The 15,388-nt window shown below is 37.0% G+C and overlaps 4 protein-coding genes and 4 non-coding genes across 12 annotated transcripts; 7 read left to right on the forward strand and 1 right to left on the reverse strand.

Moving 5' to 3' along the window:
* Window positions 1-2,592: 2,592 nt before the first annotated feature.
* LOC130505543 (uncharacterized) lies at window positions 2,593-4,797 on the forward strand. Its single transcript, XM_057000145.1, has 3 exons — window positions 2,593-2,597; window positions 4,135-4,355; window positions 4,468-4,797. The coding sequence occupies exons 2-3, from the start codon at window positions 4,202-4,204 to the stop codon at window positions 4,644-4,646; spliced, it is 333 nt and encodes a 110-aa protein (XP_056856125.1). The 5' UTR covers window positions 2,593-2,597; window positions 4,135-4,201; the 3' UTR covers window positions 4,647-4,797.
* A 1,324-nt stretch (window positions 4,798-6,121) lies between these two features.
* Window positions 6,122-7,608, forward strand: LOC130494381 (uncharacterized). 5 transcript variants are annotated; one of them, XM_057000148.1, is made up of 6 exons: window positions 6,180-6,271; window positions 6,351-6,396; window positions 6,588-6,898; window positions 6,971-7,120; window positions 7,209-7,307; window positions 7,428-7,603. In XM_057000148.1, exons 3-6 carry the CDS (start codon window positions 6,610-6,612, stop codon window positions 7,457-7,459), a joined length of 570 nt encoding a protein of 189 aa, XP_056856128.1. In that variant the 5' UTR covers window positions 6,180-6,271; window positions 6,351-6,396; window positions 6,588-6,609; the 3' UTR covers window positions 7,460-7,603. The 5 variants fall into 5 exon arrangements, with proteins under 5 accessions (XP_056856127.1, XP_056856130.1, XP_056856126.1 ...); XM_057000149.1 differs by having other exon boundaries at window positions 6,211-6,271; window positions 6,609-6,898; window positions 7,428-7,604; XM_057000147.1 differs by lacking the exon at window positions 6,351-6,396 and having other exon boundaries at window positions 6,122-6,271; window positions 7,428-7,600.
* A 621-nt stretch (window positions 7,609-8,229) lies between these two features.
* TRNAT-AGU (transfer RNA threonine (anticodon AGU)) lies at window positions 8,230-8,303 on the forward strand. The gene has a single exon. It is a non-coding gene; the product is annotated as a tRNA-Thr (tRNA).
* A 208-nt stretch (window positions 8,304-8,511) lies between these two features.
* On the forward strand, window positions 8,512-8,599 carry LOC130505547 (small nucleolar RNA Z221/R21b). The gene has a single exon (XR_008941730.1). It is a non-coding gene; the product is annotated as a small nucleolar RNA Z221/R21b (small nucleolar RNA).
* Window positions 8,600-8,793: 194 nt separating this feature from the next.
* LOC130505546 (small nucleolar RNA R30/Z108) lies at window positions 8,794-8,892 on the forward strand. Its single transcript, XR_008941729.1, has one exon. It is a non-coding gene; the product is annotated as a small nucleolar RNA R30/Z108 (small nucleolar RNA).
* A 1,192-nt stretch (window positions 8,893-10,084) lies between these two features.
* TRNAL-CAG (transfer RNA leucine (anticodon CAG)) lies at window positions 10,085-10,165 on the forward strand. Its single transcript has one exon. It is a non-coding gene; the product is annotated as a tRNA-Leu (tRNA).
* A 1,136-nt stretch (window positions 10,166-11,301) lies between these two features.
* On the forward strand, window positions 11,302-13,718 carry LOC130505545 (inositol transporter 4-like). Its single transcript, XM_057000153.1, has 3 exons — window positions 11,302-11,451; window positions 11,635-12,263; window positions 12,375-13,718. Exons 2-3 carry the CDS (start codon window positions 11,721-11,723, stop codon window positions 13,578-13,580), a joined length of 1,749 nt encoding a protein of 582 aa, XP_056856133.1. The 5' UTR covers window positions 11,302-11,451; window positions 11,635-11,720; the 3' UTR covers window positions 13,581-13,718.
* Window positions 13,719-14,560: 842 nt separating this feature from the next.
* Window positions 14,561-14,911, reverse strand: LOC130505544 (cysteine proteinase inhibitor 4-like). The gene has a single exon (XM_057000152.1). The coding sequence runs from the start codon at window positions 14,909-14,911 to the stop codon at window positions 14,561-14,563; it is 351 nt and encodes a 116-aa protein (XP_056856132.1).
* Window positions 14,912-15,388: the final 477 nt, after the last annotated feature.

Genomic DNA, 15,388 nt, shown 5'->3' on the forward strand with positions numbered 1-15,388 from the left:
TAACTGTAACATGTTTACTTTTTAACGTGGGAGTGGTTGTAATGGGAGTAGAAGAAGTAGGCACGCGTTGTCTCTAATGTCTCTCAACTAATCTAAAGACATTTTATGTTTTGTCTCATCCGATCCCACTTAATTAATTATAGTTATGTTAAACATCTATCTAATTGGGTTTATCATCAAATCAGAGCACTATCGATGGACGATGAGTTCGCAGATACCGAAGCAGGAACAATGTAAATCCAAATCCTAAACGTCGTAGCATCTTCAGCTTTGGTGTATGCATGCCATTACATTCCAATTACTTCCCGACAAATACATTTGCTCCGACCACTTTTGATGTGCGCTTTCAGACTTTACGTACATCCCCATGTCTACGTCTATCTTTTCAACCCCCGCTCCATCCAGTGCCGGCGTTGAACACATCCGCATGAAATAATTGCACGGGGCCTCTGATTTGTCTAAAATTTTTGTGGCCTAATTTTTTTTTGTCAATTGTTGTTTATTTGTTGAACAGTTTAATGGGGTGGTGGAACCTTGTAAACCCTACTTCTACTGAGTAACACGATTTGTAACCTTGTATATTCTTTCTAGATAAATTAATATTAGAATGAATAGAAGATAAGTTAAATTATACTATCAATACTATCTTCATAATGAAAATTTGATGAAAATGCAAAAGGAATTTTTTAAGAACTCATAAAAATTTTACTAGTTTAGAAGATATTGCAAATTTGTTATAAACTTAAGTTTTTATGAATTAAATTTTTATGTATTATTTAAGGGTATATTTTATAATTTTGTATAGGACCACAAAAATTTATGAACCGGCACTGGTTCCATCTTCTAGCTATACCGTCTCGCTTCTTTTTGTTAGAAACTGTTAGTATAATTAGCCAAATGTTTGCGACAGCTCTACATTTACGTTTTTCTTTGTCACATGAAAAAATATAGTTAGTAATGTGCATGCATGGATGTTTTTCATCATGGGAAGGGAGCTTAGTGATAGCATTTTTTTAGTGATAGCATTTCGATCGAGAGATAAAACGAGAAGATCGAGAGAGAATGTCTTTTGCGTTAAAAAAAAATGCTCTTTTCACAATTTTTGATTAGTTAAAATACATCCTATCATATGCTGATATCATTAAAGCATTTTAGTTTCAACAGTGATATATTCTCATATTTTTATTAAAATTCAATCAAACAAAAAAAGGTATTCTAAATCAGTTATATTATGACATGTGTACATGGATTTCACAAAAAAAAAAAAGTACATGGATTTCACAAAAAAAAAAATTTGAATATCTCATTTGAAAGAATCTTTTAACATCTCTACACTCTGTTTCGTTCTTTTTTATTTTTTTTATATTGGATATTATAAACTTTGAAATACTCCCATTGTGGGTGATCTTATTCCCTACTATTGAACCTTTTGTCTTTAATTTCATTATATATAGGCCAACATTTTATATACTTTTTCCTAATTGCCAAATCATAAGAAGTTAAAACACAAAAGTGGTTTAACTAATTTATAGAAACCATTAACAACTTTTGACAATCTTCTATAAAGTGTGTTTCATTTAAAATTGTATGCCACTGATATAACTTTAAATTCCACCGAGAAGATTTGATGTGGAGACAAAGAAGTGGCTCCACTTCACCATCTCCCAAGCCACCAAAATCTCTCCTAAACCCTTTTTGTCACTCTCTTTTCTTATTCTCTTTTCTTCCAATTAATAGTAAAATTTCATTAGTGATAAAAAAAAGGTAAAATTTCATCTGAGTTTTCTTGAATTTAAGCTTTTGAACTAGTCTGTATTGATGCATTCTCATTGCATTACATAAGCAAGGTTGCCCTTGATATATACGATATCCGATTCAAGCAATAAGAAGACGATTATATATGTAATGAAGATTCAAATCAAGCATTAAGAAGACAACTATGTATACAGTCCAGGTTCGTGGGAAAACAATTAAGTTTCCTTTAGGAAAAGAGTCCGTAGAAGGAGGTAAGTGGGACGCATAATAAAAAGAGGTTTGTAATAACTCAATAATCATCCAAACAAATCAATCCATGTGCTTCCCTTCAAACATTCTTGTTGTAATTTTCCTCCCAACCATCTTCTATTTTGGCCAACTTTTTCTGCTTTTGAAAAGAAATTCAAATATGCAAGTCTCCACTCACACATAACACATTCTCTTTTTACAATCCTTAGATTGTCCCTTTTGCCTTCTTCCTCTTGTTCTCTTCCAACTTTACTCATGATTCTCTTCCTTTCGGAATTTCATCGAACTACTCATTAACCCTATACAATTTTTATTTATTTATTATATTCTCATGCAAATTAAATAATACTAACAAATATCTACCTTTTTCCTCCATATATAAATAGACAACAACGCACGTAACATGGCCCCAAACCCTATAGCAACACACTCTCCACGACGCATATCATTACCATTGTTATTATACTTTGTACGTCATGAGTTCAATGGCAAGAGACCGAAATGAACAAATAGTAATCCAGTCTTCTATCGCCATGCTTCAAGAAAGATTCAGACAACTTCAGAGAGCGCGAGAGTTGAGAGCTGAGAGAGAGCTCCTTAACCCTAAACCAAACCACCAAGACACAAAAATCTTACAATATTACAGTGAACCCGCGAGCTTTGGTTTCTACCAGTTTCTGCCTCTAAACTCTCAAACAGCCTCGTCGCAGAAGCTCCTCTCCCTCTCTTTATGCCCCCACTCCACCTCTGATCCCATCGAAAAGCCTACGTTTTGTCATCACTGGCCAAATAAAGAAGACAAGAAGGTTTTTGGCATTGATCGATACGACGACGTTGATACGTCTCTACGTCTCTGAAATAATAAAATAGCTCCTCCATCTATTTTGTCTTTTAATTTATAAATATGTATGTATAACCTTTTATTTTTGGTCTATGTTCTTTTAAGGAGTCCTGTAGGTGGTAATGATATGTATGGTTCAACTGCAATCATATATAGTATTAATAATTTGGAAGCTATATTTTAAAATGTTGCGATGATAATTAACAATCGTTGACAACAACAAAGATTAACGATCTACGTACTCACTGAGTTATTAATTAATGATAGTACTTATTATATTATCCTGGTAATGATATATATGTTGTTCGAATGCGATCACATATATAGTAATAATCATTTCAAAGCTTTAAAAAAAAGTCGAAGCTAAATTTATACTACGATGGTACTTAACGATCTACGTACTCATTGAGCTATTGATTTTTGTTTTGGGATGGTTACCATCAATTCTCAAGTTAATCTACCTATTCATATCCCTGTATATGTTTCGTATACTTTATGTATACTTTTAAGTTATACCTGAACTTCCGCCAAAAAAGACATCGTAAAGAAGCATACATGTACTTGAAATTTGACTTAGATCTTCCCTCTTGCACTTGTTCAAACCCTGTTTTTATTTTTAAGAATTTTTGTTTTTATATTTTTTTCTTAAAAAAGTAAGAAATTCTCATACAAGTCATGACAAAAAAAAACTTGTCAATCGCAATCAAACTTATTTGCATGCATTTGAGCCAGTACTCTTTTAACTCTTTTATTTGTCAGTAATATTTATGAGAGACAGCTCGATACTAAAGTTCCATTCAATCATTGCTAGATTTGAATAAAAAAAAGTTATGAAAGAAAAATAATACATTCAAATATAATCCATCATGATTTATTAGTTGATTACAAATAACACAGCTAAATTTGGTGTTATGGGACGTTATACTTGAAAATCATGTATCAAACAATTTGAAGTTGAAGTTGTAGGTGTTATCCTTGGTTCTAAGTGAGAATTAACAAATGTGTAAACTGGTATGGTTTAGTCGAAAGGCTAAATTGAAACTAGTTTGATCTCTAGTTTAGGCACGGTTTAGAGCTTAACTTACATAAGAGAATCTAATTAGTGGGTAAGGAATTAGTAGATGTTCCATCCTTAAATGGGCCTTTTCGGATCCGTCGAGAGAGATCCGGAAGCCCAACAAAGAAGTTTCTGGGTCTGTGAATCCAGTGTTCCTAGTGAGATAAGGTCTGAGAGGAGCTTCTAAATGAAACAGAGTCTCCTCCTGCTTCTGTTGTAATTGAATAACCTAAGAGAGAGAGAGAGAGGACGATAGATTCACAGTTCATAGCAGAGAGAGATTCGTAGATCGATCGAAGATGAACACTGACATCACAGCCTTGGAGAAGCCCCAATACCCAGTCGTAGATCGTAACCCTCCGTTCACGAAAGTCGTCGGAAACTTCAGCGTACTCGATTACCTCCGTTTCTCCACCATCACCGGCGTTTCCGTAACCGTCGGCTACCTATCAGGTCTCCACCTCTCTCTCTCTCTCTCTCTCTCTCTCTCTCTCTCTCGAAACTACTTTTGCATTTTCATTGTCCTGATATGGGTGTGTATACGGTGGGTTTGGGGGATGTGTAGGGATAAAACCAGGGATCAAGGGACCGTCGATGGTGACGGGAGGATTGATCGGAGTCATGGGTGGTTTCATGTACGCTTACCAGAACTCCGCGGGTCGACTCATGGGATTTTTCCCTAACGAAGGCGAGGTCGCTAGTGACCAGAAGCAGAAGCGTGGTGCTGGTGGTTCCTTCAATTGAATCTTCTAGGGTTTTTCCTGGGTCCTTCGAATCCTTTCATGTAATTGGATCGATTTTTCTTTGCTGTTTTGAGGACACATTTGCCTCTGTTTATCTGTTATGATGACTTACGGTTAATAATTAAAAAAAAAAAACAGAGCTTTCTCGGAAATGTATGAACACGGTTGTGATGTTGCAATGAGGGTTCTTTACTGCTGCATTTAGACTAATCTTGTAGGAGCTTGTTTAGCGTGGTTTGTGTAAGTATTAGGTTGCAGAGGGACTGATGAACTAGGGAGAAGCTGCACTTGAGTCTCTCACACAGATTATGCCTCAGTTCTTGGTATTGATGCTCACTAGCTTTGCCTAGGAAGTCAATATTGGAGTTTTTCAGTCTCTGCCTTGATTTGATATCCTTTTGGGTTCTGCGGGTAAGCTAGCTTTCGGCATCTCTCTTGACATTCTTAGGTGTGAATTCACTTGCTCTACTGGGGGTAGTTAGTTGTTGTTTGTATGTGATGAAAAATAGTTACCTTTATTAGCATTGGCATTTTGTTTAGAGTATAAGAAGAGTTCTTCACATGTGGTTTGTTTGGATTTGGTTAGTTGTTGTGAAGCTTCTTCACAGGATGTATTCAACGAGTGATATTGTGTCCGAGACCTTTCTGTGGATAAACAAAACCTTCTTTTTCCTTTAGTTCTTCTCTCCACCTCCTAGTGTTTGGATTCTTCTTACATGTCATGACTCTTGTTTCTTTGGTTCAACTTACTACTCACCAATGTGACTAGTTACTATATCTAATTCTGTGAATGACATGTGCTATTGGCTCTTATGGTTTTCAATGCGGGTTTTGCGTTGTGCATGCCTACCTTTATAGTGAAATGATAGTACATGAAGTTAAGTGATGGTCATAAGCCTATGAGGAGGCTATGACATATATGTTCAATAATAACTGTATATATGAACTCAACTAATTTAAATTAAAATATCATCAATTAAAATCAGTGAAATTGAAATCCGATTTATTAAACTCAGAAAATTCTAAACATAACTCAATATAAGACCTGCCCTTTATCTTAACTTTTCATATTGCTCTTCGCTAGAGTTTAATCGCCATCTTTCAACTTACAATCCTATTGACCTTATATTACGGAAAAGAATGCCTATCATTATCTCCTTGGGAATCGAATCCCACTACCACTCTTCTATGAATATGAGTTCGGTTGTACTTCTATCTATTGGTAGCTACATTATTAACACATTTGCCGACGGCAATTTTAGTTTACTTGCAAGAAAAGCGAAATATTGTATTTTTCATCTTTAAGATATGGTTAAAACATAAATATATTTCTTTTCAATAAAAAGTAAAATACTCTTATTAATATGTCAAGAGAAAACCCGCTTTATTGTAAAAAGTAGGAAAAAAAATGAACAAGCAAGTAACTAAAATGGAATGCAGCTATAGGGGTATATAAAGCAAATAAGATGTGATATGGAAGGTCATATAAATCAGAGTTATATGATATAGCGGTTATATCGAATTAATAGAAAATTTATAGTCTTAGAGGAAATTATTTTGTAGGGAGAAACGTTCGTCGAATCCTCCTCCTCCTCTTCATTCCCTTGATCGCCGTCGTATGTTCAGGTCAGTTCTAGAATCGGTTTCTCGTTTCCTATGTCAATGTTGGAATCAGTCACCCACAATATATAACGTCTTCGTATAGTTCGGATCCACTCTCGTCACAGCTTCGCGCGAGTGCCTGCGTCTTTGTATGCTTTCTTTACAATGATAGTCTCTCTTGGTTATAAGATTCGTTTCTTGATTTCGCGAAATCACGGCTCGTCTGTTACGTAACGTGTTTGTCAAGTAGTATTCGCCTAGGGTTTGTTGCACATGCAAATGTAAATGTTGGATCCGTTTTCTTTGTCACGATCTCTCGTTGTATTATTTGTTTGAGTAGCTGCTGCGAGTGATAATATAGAATGGAGGAAGAGAGAGACGAATCGAGGAAAAGCAGGAAGGAGAAGGAGATGGAAAGGCGGCGTCTAAGAGACAGAGAGAGAAGACAATCTATGAGCCAAGACGAGAGGGAAAGGCATTTAGCTCGGCGCCGCAAGAACTACCAGCTACGAAGGCAGAGAGCTGAGGTAAGCCGCATCGGCTCTCAGATCCAAGAGATCACCGGAGAAGGGAGCCAGTTAGCTGCAGTCATCTCGCCTCTTCATTCCGGTGACAGTAGTACTGTCCCTTCCTTGTTTGATTCTGATCAGAGTGAGTCTCTCACAACTAAGGGATTTATATAGGTTAGTGTGAAAGTGTATGATGTGTATGTGTGTTGTGTAGGTGTGGGAATATCAGTGGAGGAGTTCGGTAAACTGGTGGGGACTATACGACTCAGCCGTGTGAAACATCTGGCGAGGACACTGAGAAAGTGGAGTAATACTGGTGCAGAGGCAAGCAGCAGTTCTGGTGCAACAAACGCAATGACTAGATGTAATTAAGCTATATGGCTAAGCTAACTCACATGTATACATATGTTTTTAGAGAGTTCTTTATTCGATTTGTTGGAAATGGTGGACAGGTGCAATGTCAAGTGGGCTACGTCTGAGTCGAGTGAAACGACTGGTGAGATCAAAGGGCCAGCAGGAGGGGTTGTTGTCTCAAAACTCACCAACACAAGGTTCGTTAGATAACTTGTAAATTATTTAAGAGAAGGTTGAGATTGATGATTACTCTCCCGCCACAAATCTTCCATTCTATATAATTTACAAGCTGCTTGTCTTCTTCTTTGTGTCAACAGGACCCCTGCTTCAGTCGAGTTCACAAACTTGAACGCCAGCCTCATTATCATATATGTTAGCGTGTTTGTAAAAGCGAACACATTATCTTTTTGGAGACATATCTTTGAAGCTTACCAATTTTGTTTTACAATACAACTGGGAATACACTACATTTTATACAAAATTTTTGTTTTTGTCGTAGCCGTTTCCTATCCAAAACATATATCATTTTTTACTGGTAACGCAAAAATAGAAATATGAATATGGTAAGGCAATTTCAAAGCTTATTTCAGTGTTGAAGTTTGCAACAAAACAAGTACCACTAATATATCACAAAGGACTCAACCAAAAGAAAAAAAAAACACTTGTAGTATAAACAGTTTTGATTTGGTTGTATGTATATATGTATCTGCACGTGAACTGATATGTACGTCTTCAAATTTGAGAGATACTACACATGAATGTTCAATTTCTGACTTAGATTTGCTAAGAACAAATCACAGAAAAAATGGATATTGCTGACATTTATAAGATTAAGTTTTGTGGAATATATATAAAACTAACAGTTCTAAATTCAAATAAATCAAGGAAACCAAGATCAGCATATGCGAAAGTAAAAGTTTAATAGGATAATTGATGAAAACAGATTTGGTATACACAACTTTTCATACTTTACCTTTCCCATTTAGTTTTAGTAAACACAGATTTCAACAATCATGACTTACATGAGTTGTTGCACCAAGTCATGTTCTTACTTACATCATGGCCACCAAAGGTTGAAGAAACGTTTAGTTCTTTAACTTTAAAATTAGTAAACGTCTAGCTTTCATAGCTCAGTTGGTTAGAGCACCCGTTTAGTAAGCGGGAGGTCTTGAGTTCAACTCTCAATGAAAGCAATTTATATTTTACTATTTATTGGCTGTATTTTTGGGCTAGGTAGAGTCTAGGGGCAAAATTCGAATTATCTGTCCAAATAACAGATTGGGGCTTAAGCCGTCATCAATATAAATAGTCACGCAGATTACAAAAAAAATCATCTTATTTTAACTGTTTATCTTATGTTCCCGATCAGTTTCTTCTCTATTTTATAACAAAAAATTTGTGAGGCAGTGATGAGTAAATCGAGATAGTCATGGACCACTCTGATTTAATCAGTGCTGAGAATTTCTCTTACCATATTTCTTCTGAGCCTCTCTTACTTAACATTTGTATATATTGCTTAAAGTTTTCATTTGTTGATTTGAACATTTTGTCATTGCAAATAGATTTTAGTTTAACTGTTTGATTCTTTTGTTTTAATTTGGGGTTTTGTTTTACCAATCACTAATTTTTTCACATCTATATCAAAAAAATTATTTGGTTTTGAAATTGAGCGAGTAGGGGTTTGGAGATGACGATGAGGATATAATGCTCCCTATTCTGAGTTCAGCTGAAGTCACTTGCTGGCAGAATCGAACCTAATTATCACTAGCCACCACTGAGTCATCTCCTAGTTCCCCCTCACATATATTTGATGATGAATCAATTAACACTTTGAATTTATGTTACAAATACTTTAGCTTTTTAATCTGTCCCCATGATTGGAGCTATAACGGTTCTCTTACGAACCTCTTGAAATTTCCAAAATCAAATTCACATTCTTCAGCTAAACCCATAAACTATAATCAATAAATTTCTTATATCCATCCAAACAATGACTCAAGATGACAACCCAATTTCTTTTCATACAAGTACCTGTCAACTGAACTGCCATGGCTATATGCATTTATAACCACCAAAACGTAACAGAATTTGTGCTACAAACTTCTTCCTTCATCTGAAACTTGTCCGTGAAACCCATAACCAGACGTCATTTAGGTCCATGTACAGATCAAGCACTTTGCCCATCAGAGAGACACTGCTGCAGTTAAAGTACCTATCAACAAGGCTGTTGACTCCACTCCGGTGTTAGACTTAAAAACAGCTCTTTATATATCATAGATACATATAAAGCCCTTCTTGTTTGAGACCCCTTTTAACGAATATCATTGCGTTCTGCGGAAAGTGAATCCTAGCTGTTTGAAGATCCCCCTCACGATAAGGTTTTTTAAAGTATTAACTACTTGACTTTGAAAAACTCACTTGGAGACTGTAACCTTACAAGAACCTTTTGAGCTTGTATCCGGTTTTTCTTGTACTTTATCTGATCCTTCCCTTGCATCATGCATTCCTACGAGAGCATACTTGTGTGCTCAACTTGTAACCCCGCTGCACCGTAATAGGCCAAGAGCTTCTTTCAATCTCCTTGTAACACACAGACCCTGTAATGTGTTATCCAGGTGATGTTTCTTTCTTTCCCTAATGCTCCACCTGAAAGCTGGAACAAGTTACAGGTGAACCAAACGTTGATCTCTGAAAGGGAAGTTTCAGACTTTGCGACTCTCATAAGAGATAATCACAGTCAAATTTCTGATGAGTCAGTTAACCATGGGAGGCCCCCATCTTTGCAAGAAAAGGAAACCTGAAGTTCAACGATTAAGTTCAAGACAGTCTTCTCATTGTTATTTTTTTAATGAAATAATGATATCACTACTTCACTTCCCATCTTGTCGGAACAGAGCAAACGTGATCGTGAACCCTTCCTATTATGTTCTAAGTTTTATTTCAATATAAATATTTGTGGCACAGATTATCAAATGTCAAGATGGCCGAGTTGGTCTAAGGCGCCCGCTTCAGGTGCGGGTCCGAAAGGGCGTGGGTTCAAATCCCACTCTTGACAATATTTTCCTTTTTTCTCCTTTTATTATATATGCAAGTAAATAGTTGTGTTCTGTTGGAACTAAAAGTATTGTTCTGTGGATTTGAACCTAACAATATAAAGATATAAATAGTGAAGGTTAGTAACTTAGTATAGTGCCTTATTACCAAGATGATGAACGTGTTTTATTGTAGTAGTGAAGGTTAATTTAGCAGAAGTGAGCTCAAATGATACTTTGTGGATAACTGAAATTCAATGTCTCACGTCATTGCTCCGTGCGAAGACATTCTTTTTTCAACTTGAATTTTTGAGTATTGACTTGTGTTGTTAATATGCCAGTAATAGGCAAACTATTACAGTTTCTAACTAACACTAGACAGCTTGAGGAAAGAAATTTAACCAAGGGAAATTGAGAGGAAAACACAACCACTAAACATGACCATTTTCCAGTGAATTGTTCTTATCCCACATGTGTAGCTAAAATTAATCCTTATTTACTGGATATTAGACCACTTCTTTTACCATTAAACTGTCTCTTTCTATCTTCTAAACTTAGCAATTTTAACCTTAGTGTCTTCTCTATATATACATCAAGACTTGAACAGTAATTATTTGGTTTGAAACACTAATCATCTTTTCGGGATTTTTTCTTTTTTATTAAAACAACGACTGAGATTTTGAAGACTCAACTGTTACATTGACCAGGTAAATTTCAGCTGCTTGGTAAATCATCTGGCTGATGTAAGTTGGATAAAATAACTTATTTACTAATTATATTTAGGACGAAAAAAATTGTATATAATTTCAGTTTTTTTAGGATTTGCAACCATAAATAATTAACTGAAAATTTTATTCAGAAAAATATCTTGTGGTAGTCTCTTGAAACAGAAACAGAAATCAGATCCAATAATCAAATCCACTGCAAAATAAATTGAGTTGCATAACCTTCTAGCAGGGTCAACAAAATATTAACATTTCCAGAAAATGTAACGATAATCAACGTTTTTAAGATTTACCTTTTTTTTGTATTTTTTGAAAGAATCTCGTGAAATTAGGGCCTACCCGTCCCAACATTTATTACACGAGATATATAGTCAACGGAGATTAGTCTATGTGGGCCCCACTTAACTAGACTATTAGTTAAGAGAATCTTATCCAATTCATCTCATCTCCCACTTAACTAGACTATTAGTTACGAGAATCTTATCTAATTCATCTCATCATCTTCTATTCTTCTATCATAGGATCCTCTCATCTCACTCAACAACAGTCAACACCGTAACATTATTCTTTTCTGTGAACAATTGGTGAGACTCGACAAATTTATTCAAACTTCAGATGATGATTTTCGCTTTGATGATTATAACGTGTTTGAATTGGAAAAAGGAAATAAAAATCTCAAAAGCTTTTACTGTATGGAAAATTCAAGATTCGATTATTCGTGTATATCTCTGTATATATTATCTAACATTTTTTAGTTTCGTTCGCAGGCATCGAGCGTGAGAGAATCTCTTCTTCTTCTTTTTTTTATTACACTGTGAGATAAACTAAACAGAGAGAGTTTCAGACAAAAAAGATGGTGGAAGGAGGAATAGCCAAAGCAGACAAAACAGAGTTCACAGAGTGCTGGAGGACGACATGGAAAACCCCTTACATCATGCGCCTCGCTCTCTCCGCCGGAATCGGAGGTCTCCTCTTCGGCTACGACACCGGCGTCATCTCCGGCGCTCTTCTCTTCATCAAAGAGGATTTCGACGAAGTCGACAGGAAAACATGGCTCCAGTCGACGATCGTCAGCATGGCGGTGGCCGGAGCCATCGTCGGAGCAGCCGTCGGAGGCTGGATCAACGACAGGTTCGGCCGGAGGACGTCGATCCTGATCGCCGACGTGCTTTTCCTGATCGGAGCGGCCGTCATGGCGTTTGCTCCGGCTCCGTGGGTGATCATCGTCGGAAGGATCTTCGTCGGGTTCGGCGTCGGTATGGCGTCGATGACGTCGCCGCTTTACATATCGGAAGCTTCTCCGGCGAGGATCAGGGGAGCGCTAGTTAGTACCAACGGTCTTCTCATCACCGGGGGACAGTTCTTCTCTTACCTCATCAATCTCGCCTTTGTCCATGTAAGTAAACGTAACGCTTTTAAACTTATTAAGATAAATGGTTTTGTTCATTGGTTATTGGTTATTAGTTTATCAGTTTCCGGTTTATTTAAATTACTTCCGGTTTAACAGACTAAAGGAACGTGGAGGTGGATGTTGGGAGTTGCGGGTGTTCCGGCGATAGTTCAGTTTGTGCTGATGCTGTCTTTACCGGAGTCTCCGCGGTGGCTTTACAGAAAAGACAGGGTTGCGGAGTCGAGAGCGATCCTCGAGAGGATCTACCCGGCGGAGGAGGTGGAGGCGGAGATGGAGGCGTTGAAAGAGTCTGTGGAGGCGGAGAAGGCGGACGAGGCCGTTATTGGAGATAGTTTTGGCGCCAAAATCAAAGGAGCATTCGCGAACCCTGTCGTCCGACGTGGACTCGCGGCTGGTGTTACTGTCCAGGTGGCGCAGCAGTTCGTTGGGATCAACACTGTGATGTATTATAGTCCTTCCATTGTGCAGTTCGCTGGTTACGCGTCCAACAGTACGGCGATGGCTTTGTCTCTCGTAACGTCGGGTCTGAACGCGGTTGGTTCGATTGTGAGCATGATGTTTGTGGATCGGTACGGTAGAAGGAAGCTGATGATCATCTCTATGTTTGGGATCATATCGTGTCTTATCATCTTAGCCACAGTGTTCTCACAAGCGGCCATTCACGCCCCCACGATCGATGCTTTGGAGTCGACCACGTTTTCTCCGAACGCTACTTGTCCAGCGTTTGCGCCCCTCGCAACCCCAAACGCTCCTCCCTCGGGGTGGAACTGCATGAAGTGTCTTAGATCCGAATGCGGGTTCTGCGCCAGCGGAGTGCAGCCGTATGCGCCAGGAGCATGCGTGGTGTTATCAGACGACATGAAGGCGAGGTGTCACTCGAAGGGGAGAACGTACTTCAAAGATGGATGTCCAAGCAAGTTTGGATTCTTGGCGATAGTGTTTTTGGGGCTTTACATTGTGGTGTATGCACCAGGTATGGGTACTGTCCCATGGATTGTTAACTCTGAGATATATCCGCTTAGATATAGAGGTATTGGAGGAGGAATAGCCGCGGTCTCGAATTGGGTCTCTAATCTGATTGTGAGTGAGAGCTTTCTCTCACTAACACATGCTCTCGGCTCTTCTGGGACTTTCCTTCTCTTTGCCGGGTTTTCTGCGGTTGGACTCTTCTTCATTTGGCTGCTTGTGCCTGAGACAAAAGGACTTCAGTTTGAGGAGGTCGAGAAGTTGCTTGAGGCTGGCTACAAACCTAGTCTGTTGCGGCGGAGGAAAAACAAGGCTAAAGGTGTTGATACGGCTTAAGATGAAGTTTCATTTTCTCTTCTTTTTCTTATTACTACTACGACCAATTCCAGTTTCTTTTGAATGAAGTCAGAAAGAATACACTGTATCAAGAAGAACTCTTTAAAACCTCAAAAGAATACATGATTTAATACAAAACTTCTCTGTAATTTGACCTCAACTAGCGTCATTTTACCAAAAAGATTTGCAAAAGCATACTTCTAAATAAAACAGACAGTACGTCAAAATTTATTATCCAGGATCCGATCCGAAATCCAATCCAGAACTGTTCCAAAATAGGATATCCGGAACATGTGAATCTAATCCGGATAATAAAATCTCAGATCTGTTAAAACTGAATCCTGATTTGGATATCTCAAATTTTAGGTTCGAATATCTGGATATGTATTTATACAATATATTAAATTTTAAGTTTTATTAATAATTAATTGATATATTAATATTTATTCATAAAATTAATTTTATAATATATATTTTTTAAAAAATATTATATACATATGTATATTTATAATCTTGTATACATATTTAATTATGTATTATTTTATAATTTAATATTTAGAAAAAAATAAATATTTTTACGAATCCGGATCAGACACTCCCGAATAATACAATATTTAGATGGATATCAGAAAATCTGGAATATGGATCCAGTTACTAAGCTTATGGATCTGATGAATCCGAATCGCAAGAATACCTTAAATTTCTCAGATATCCAATCTATCCCAACCTTAATAGATAATTATGTGTACGTGAAAATTTTAACTTTGGGGAAAGAGCAACTATTTTGTATGATGTGGTGATACAAAACTACTGCATATCTACGTCTGGATGCATGGAAATGCATCACATCCTCGTCGGTCAAGTCAAAACTCCAAGTAACAGATCTCTTATTGATTCTCAAAGAAACATACTTCTGATAGTCTGATATAATTAATTAATTATAATCTCTCGAGATCAACTTTTACATAAAAAAGATTATATTAGATCGATATCTCATTGAAAGACTCAAGGACCCTCTCTTGATTAACATGCCTTTCAAACACGACAGCCTCATAGTTATGTGCTATATGGTCGCTATTCCTCGTTGCGATTATCAGAGCATACCTTAGGCCATTGTCGTATTGCTCTTTTCCCTGGACGTTATTCTCGAACGCCAGAATATCCATCGTGTGCTTGTTATGCTCATTAATCGCAAACCTTCCGATCTCTAAGTAGTAGCCAAGTGTTACATTCTTGATCGGCTTCCAGGGACTAGGCTCAATTTTAAGTCCTTCCACGTTATAGACGAGAGGGAGGAGGATAAGAGAGAAACAAATAAAATACTTTATCATTTTTTATTTGTTCTTGAATCTTTGAGGGACTATGCACTTAGTTTCTTCCGGTTTACAGTTTTTATAAGGAACTCAGAAAAAGATCTGAATAATAATGATAGTATAATACAATTAAAAGTTGACAACTAATTTATTCTTTACAAATTTACCAGAAGACCACTCACAATGAAAATGTTGAAACTGCTTTTCAACATTTGAAATCCTTCCAACGAGGGTATTGATAAATTGAGTTTATTTAAGTGGTTTCAACCGTCAATTTTCTTTTGTGGTGCAGCACTGCCACGTGTCACCTCCTGATTGGGTAGAAACGGTGAGGGTGTGTATGTACATCATCACAATTTTTTTTAATCTAGATAAGATTTAAATATTGTGTTCTGATTGGTTGTGCAGATTTCTTTTGATTTTTATCCTCATCCAATAATTCAAACTTATTTCTTTTAGATGTAGATATGATTTAAAATATTGTGTTTTGATTGG

Source organism: Raphanus sativus, unplaced genomic scaffold, assembly GCF_000801105.2.
Source record: "Raphanus sativus cultivar WK10039 unplaced genomic scaffold, ASM80110v3 Scaffold2361, whole genome shotgun sequence".
Classification (NCBI taxonomy): Eukaryota; Viridiplantae; Streptophyta; class Magnoliopsida; order Brassicales; family Brassicaceae; genus Raphanus; species Raphanus sativus.

What these genes read in the sequence shown, in the direction of transcription:
- LOC130505545 (XM_057000153.1), top strand. Translation starts at nt 11,721, where the DNA reads ATGGTGGAAGGAGGAATAGCCAAAGCAGACAAAACAGAGTTCACAGAG. An exon ending in TCAATCTCGCCTTTGTCCAT is followed by an intron (nt 12,264 to 12,374) that starts GTAAGTAAACGT and finishes CCGGTTTAACAG; the next exon opens with ACTAAAGGAACGTGGAGGTG.
- LOC130505543 (XM_057000145.1), top strand. Translation starts at nt 4,202, where the DNA reads ATGAACACTGACATCACAGCCTTGGAGAAGCCCCAATACCCAGTCGTA. An exon ending in AACCGTCGGCTACCTATCAG is followed by an intron (nt 4,356 to 4,467) that starts GTCTCCACCTCT and finishes GGGGATGTGTAG; the next exon opens with GGATAAAACCAGGGATCAAG.
- LOC130505544 (XM_057000152.1), bottom strand. Translation starts at nt 14,911, where the DNA reads ATGATAAAGTATTTTATTTGTTTCTCTCTTATCCTCCTCCCTCTCGTC.
- LOC130494381 (XM_057000146.1), top strand. An exon ending in AACAAACGCAATGACTAGAT is followed by an intron (nt 7,121 to 7,208) that starts GTAATTAAGCTA and finishes AATGGTGGACAG; the next exon opens with GTGCAATGTCAAGTGGGCTA. An exon ending in TCAAAACTCACCAACACAAG is followed by an intron (nt 7,308 to 7,427) that starts GTTCGTTAGATA and finishes TTGTGTCAACAG; the next exon opens with GACCCCTGCTTCAGTCGAGT.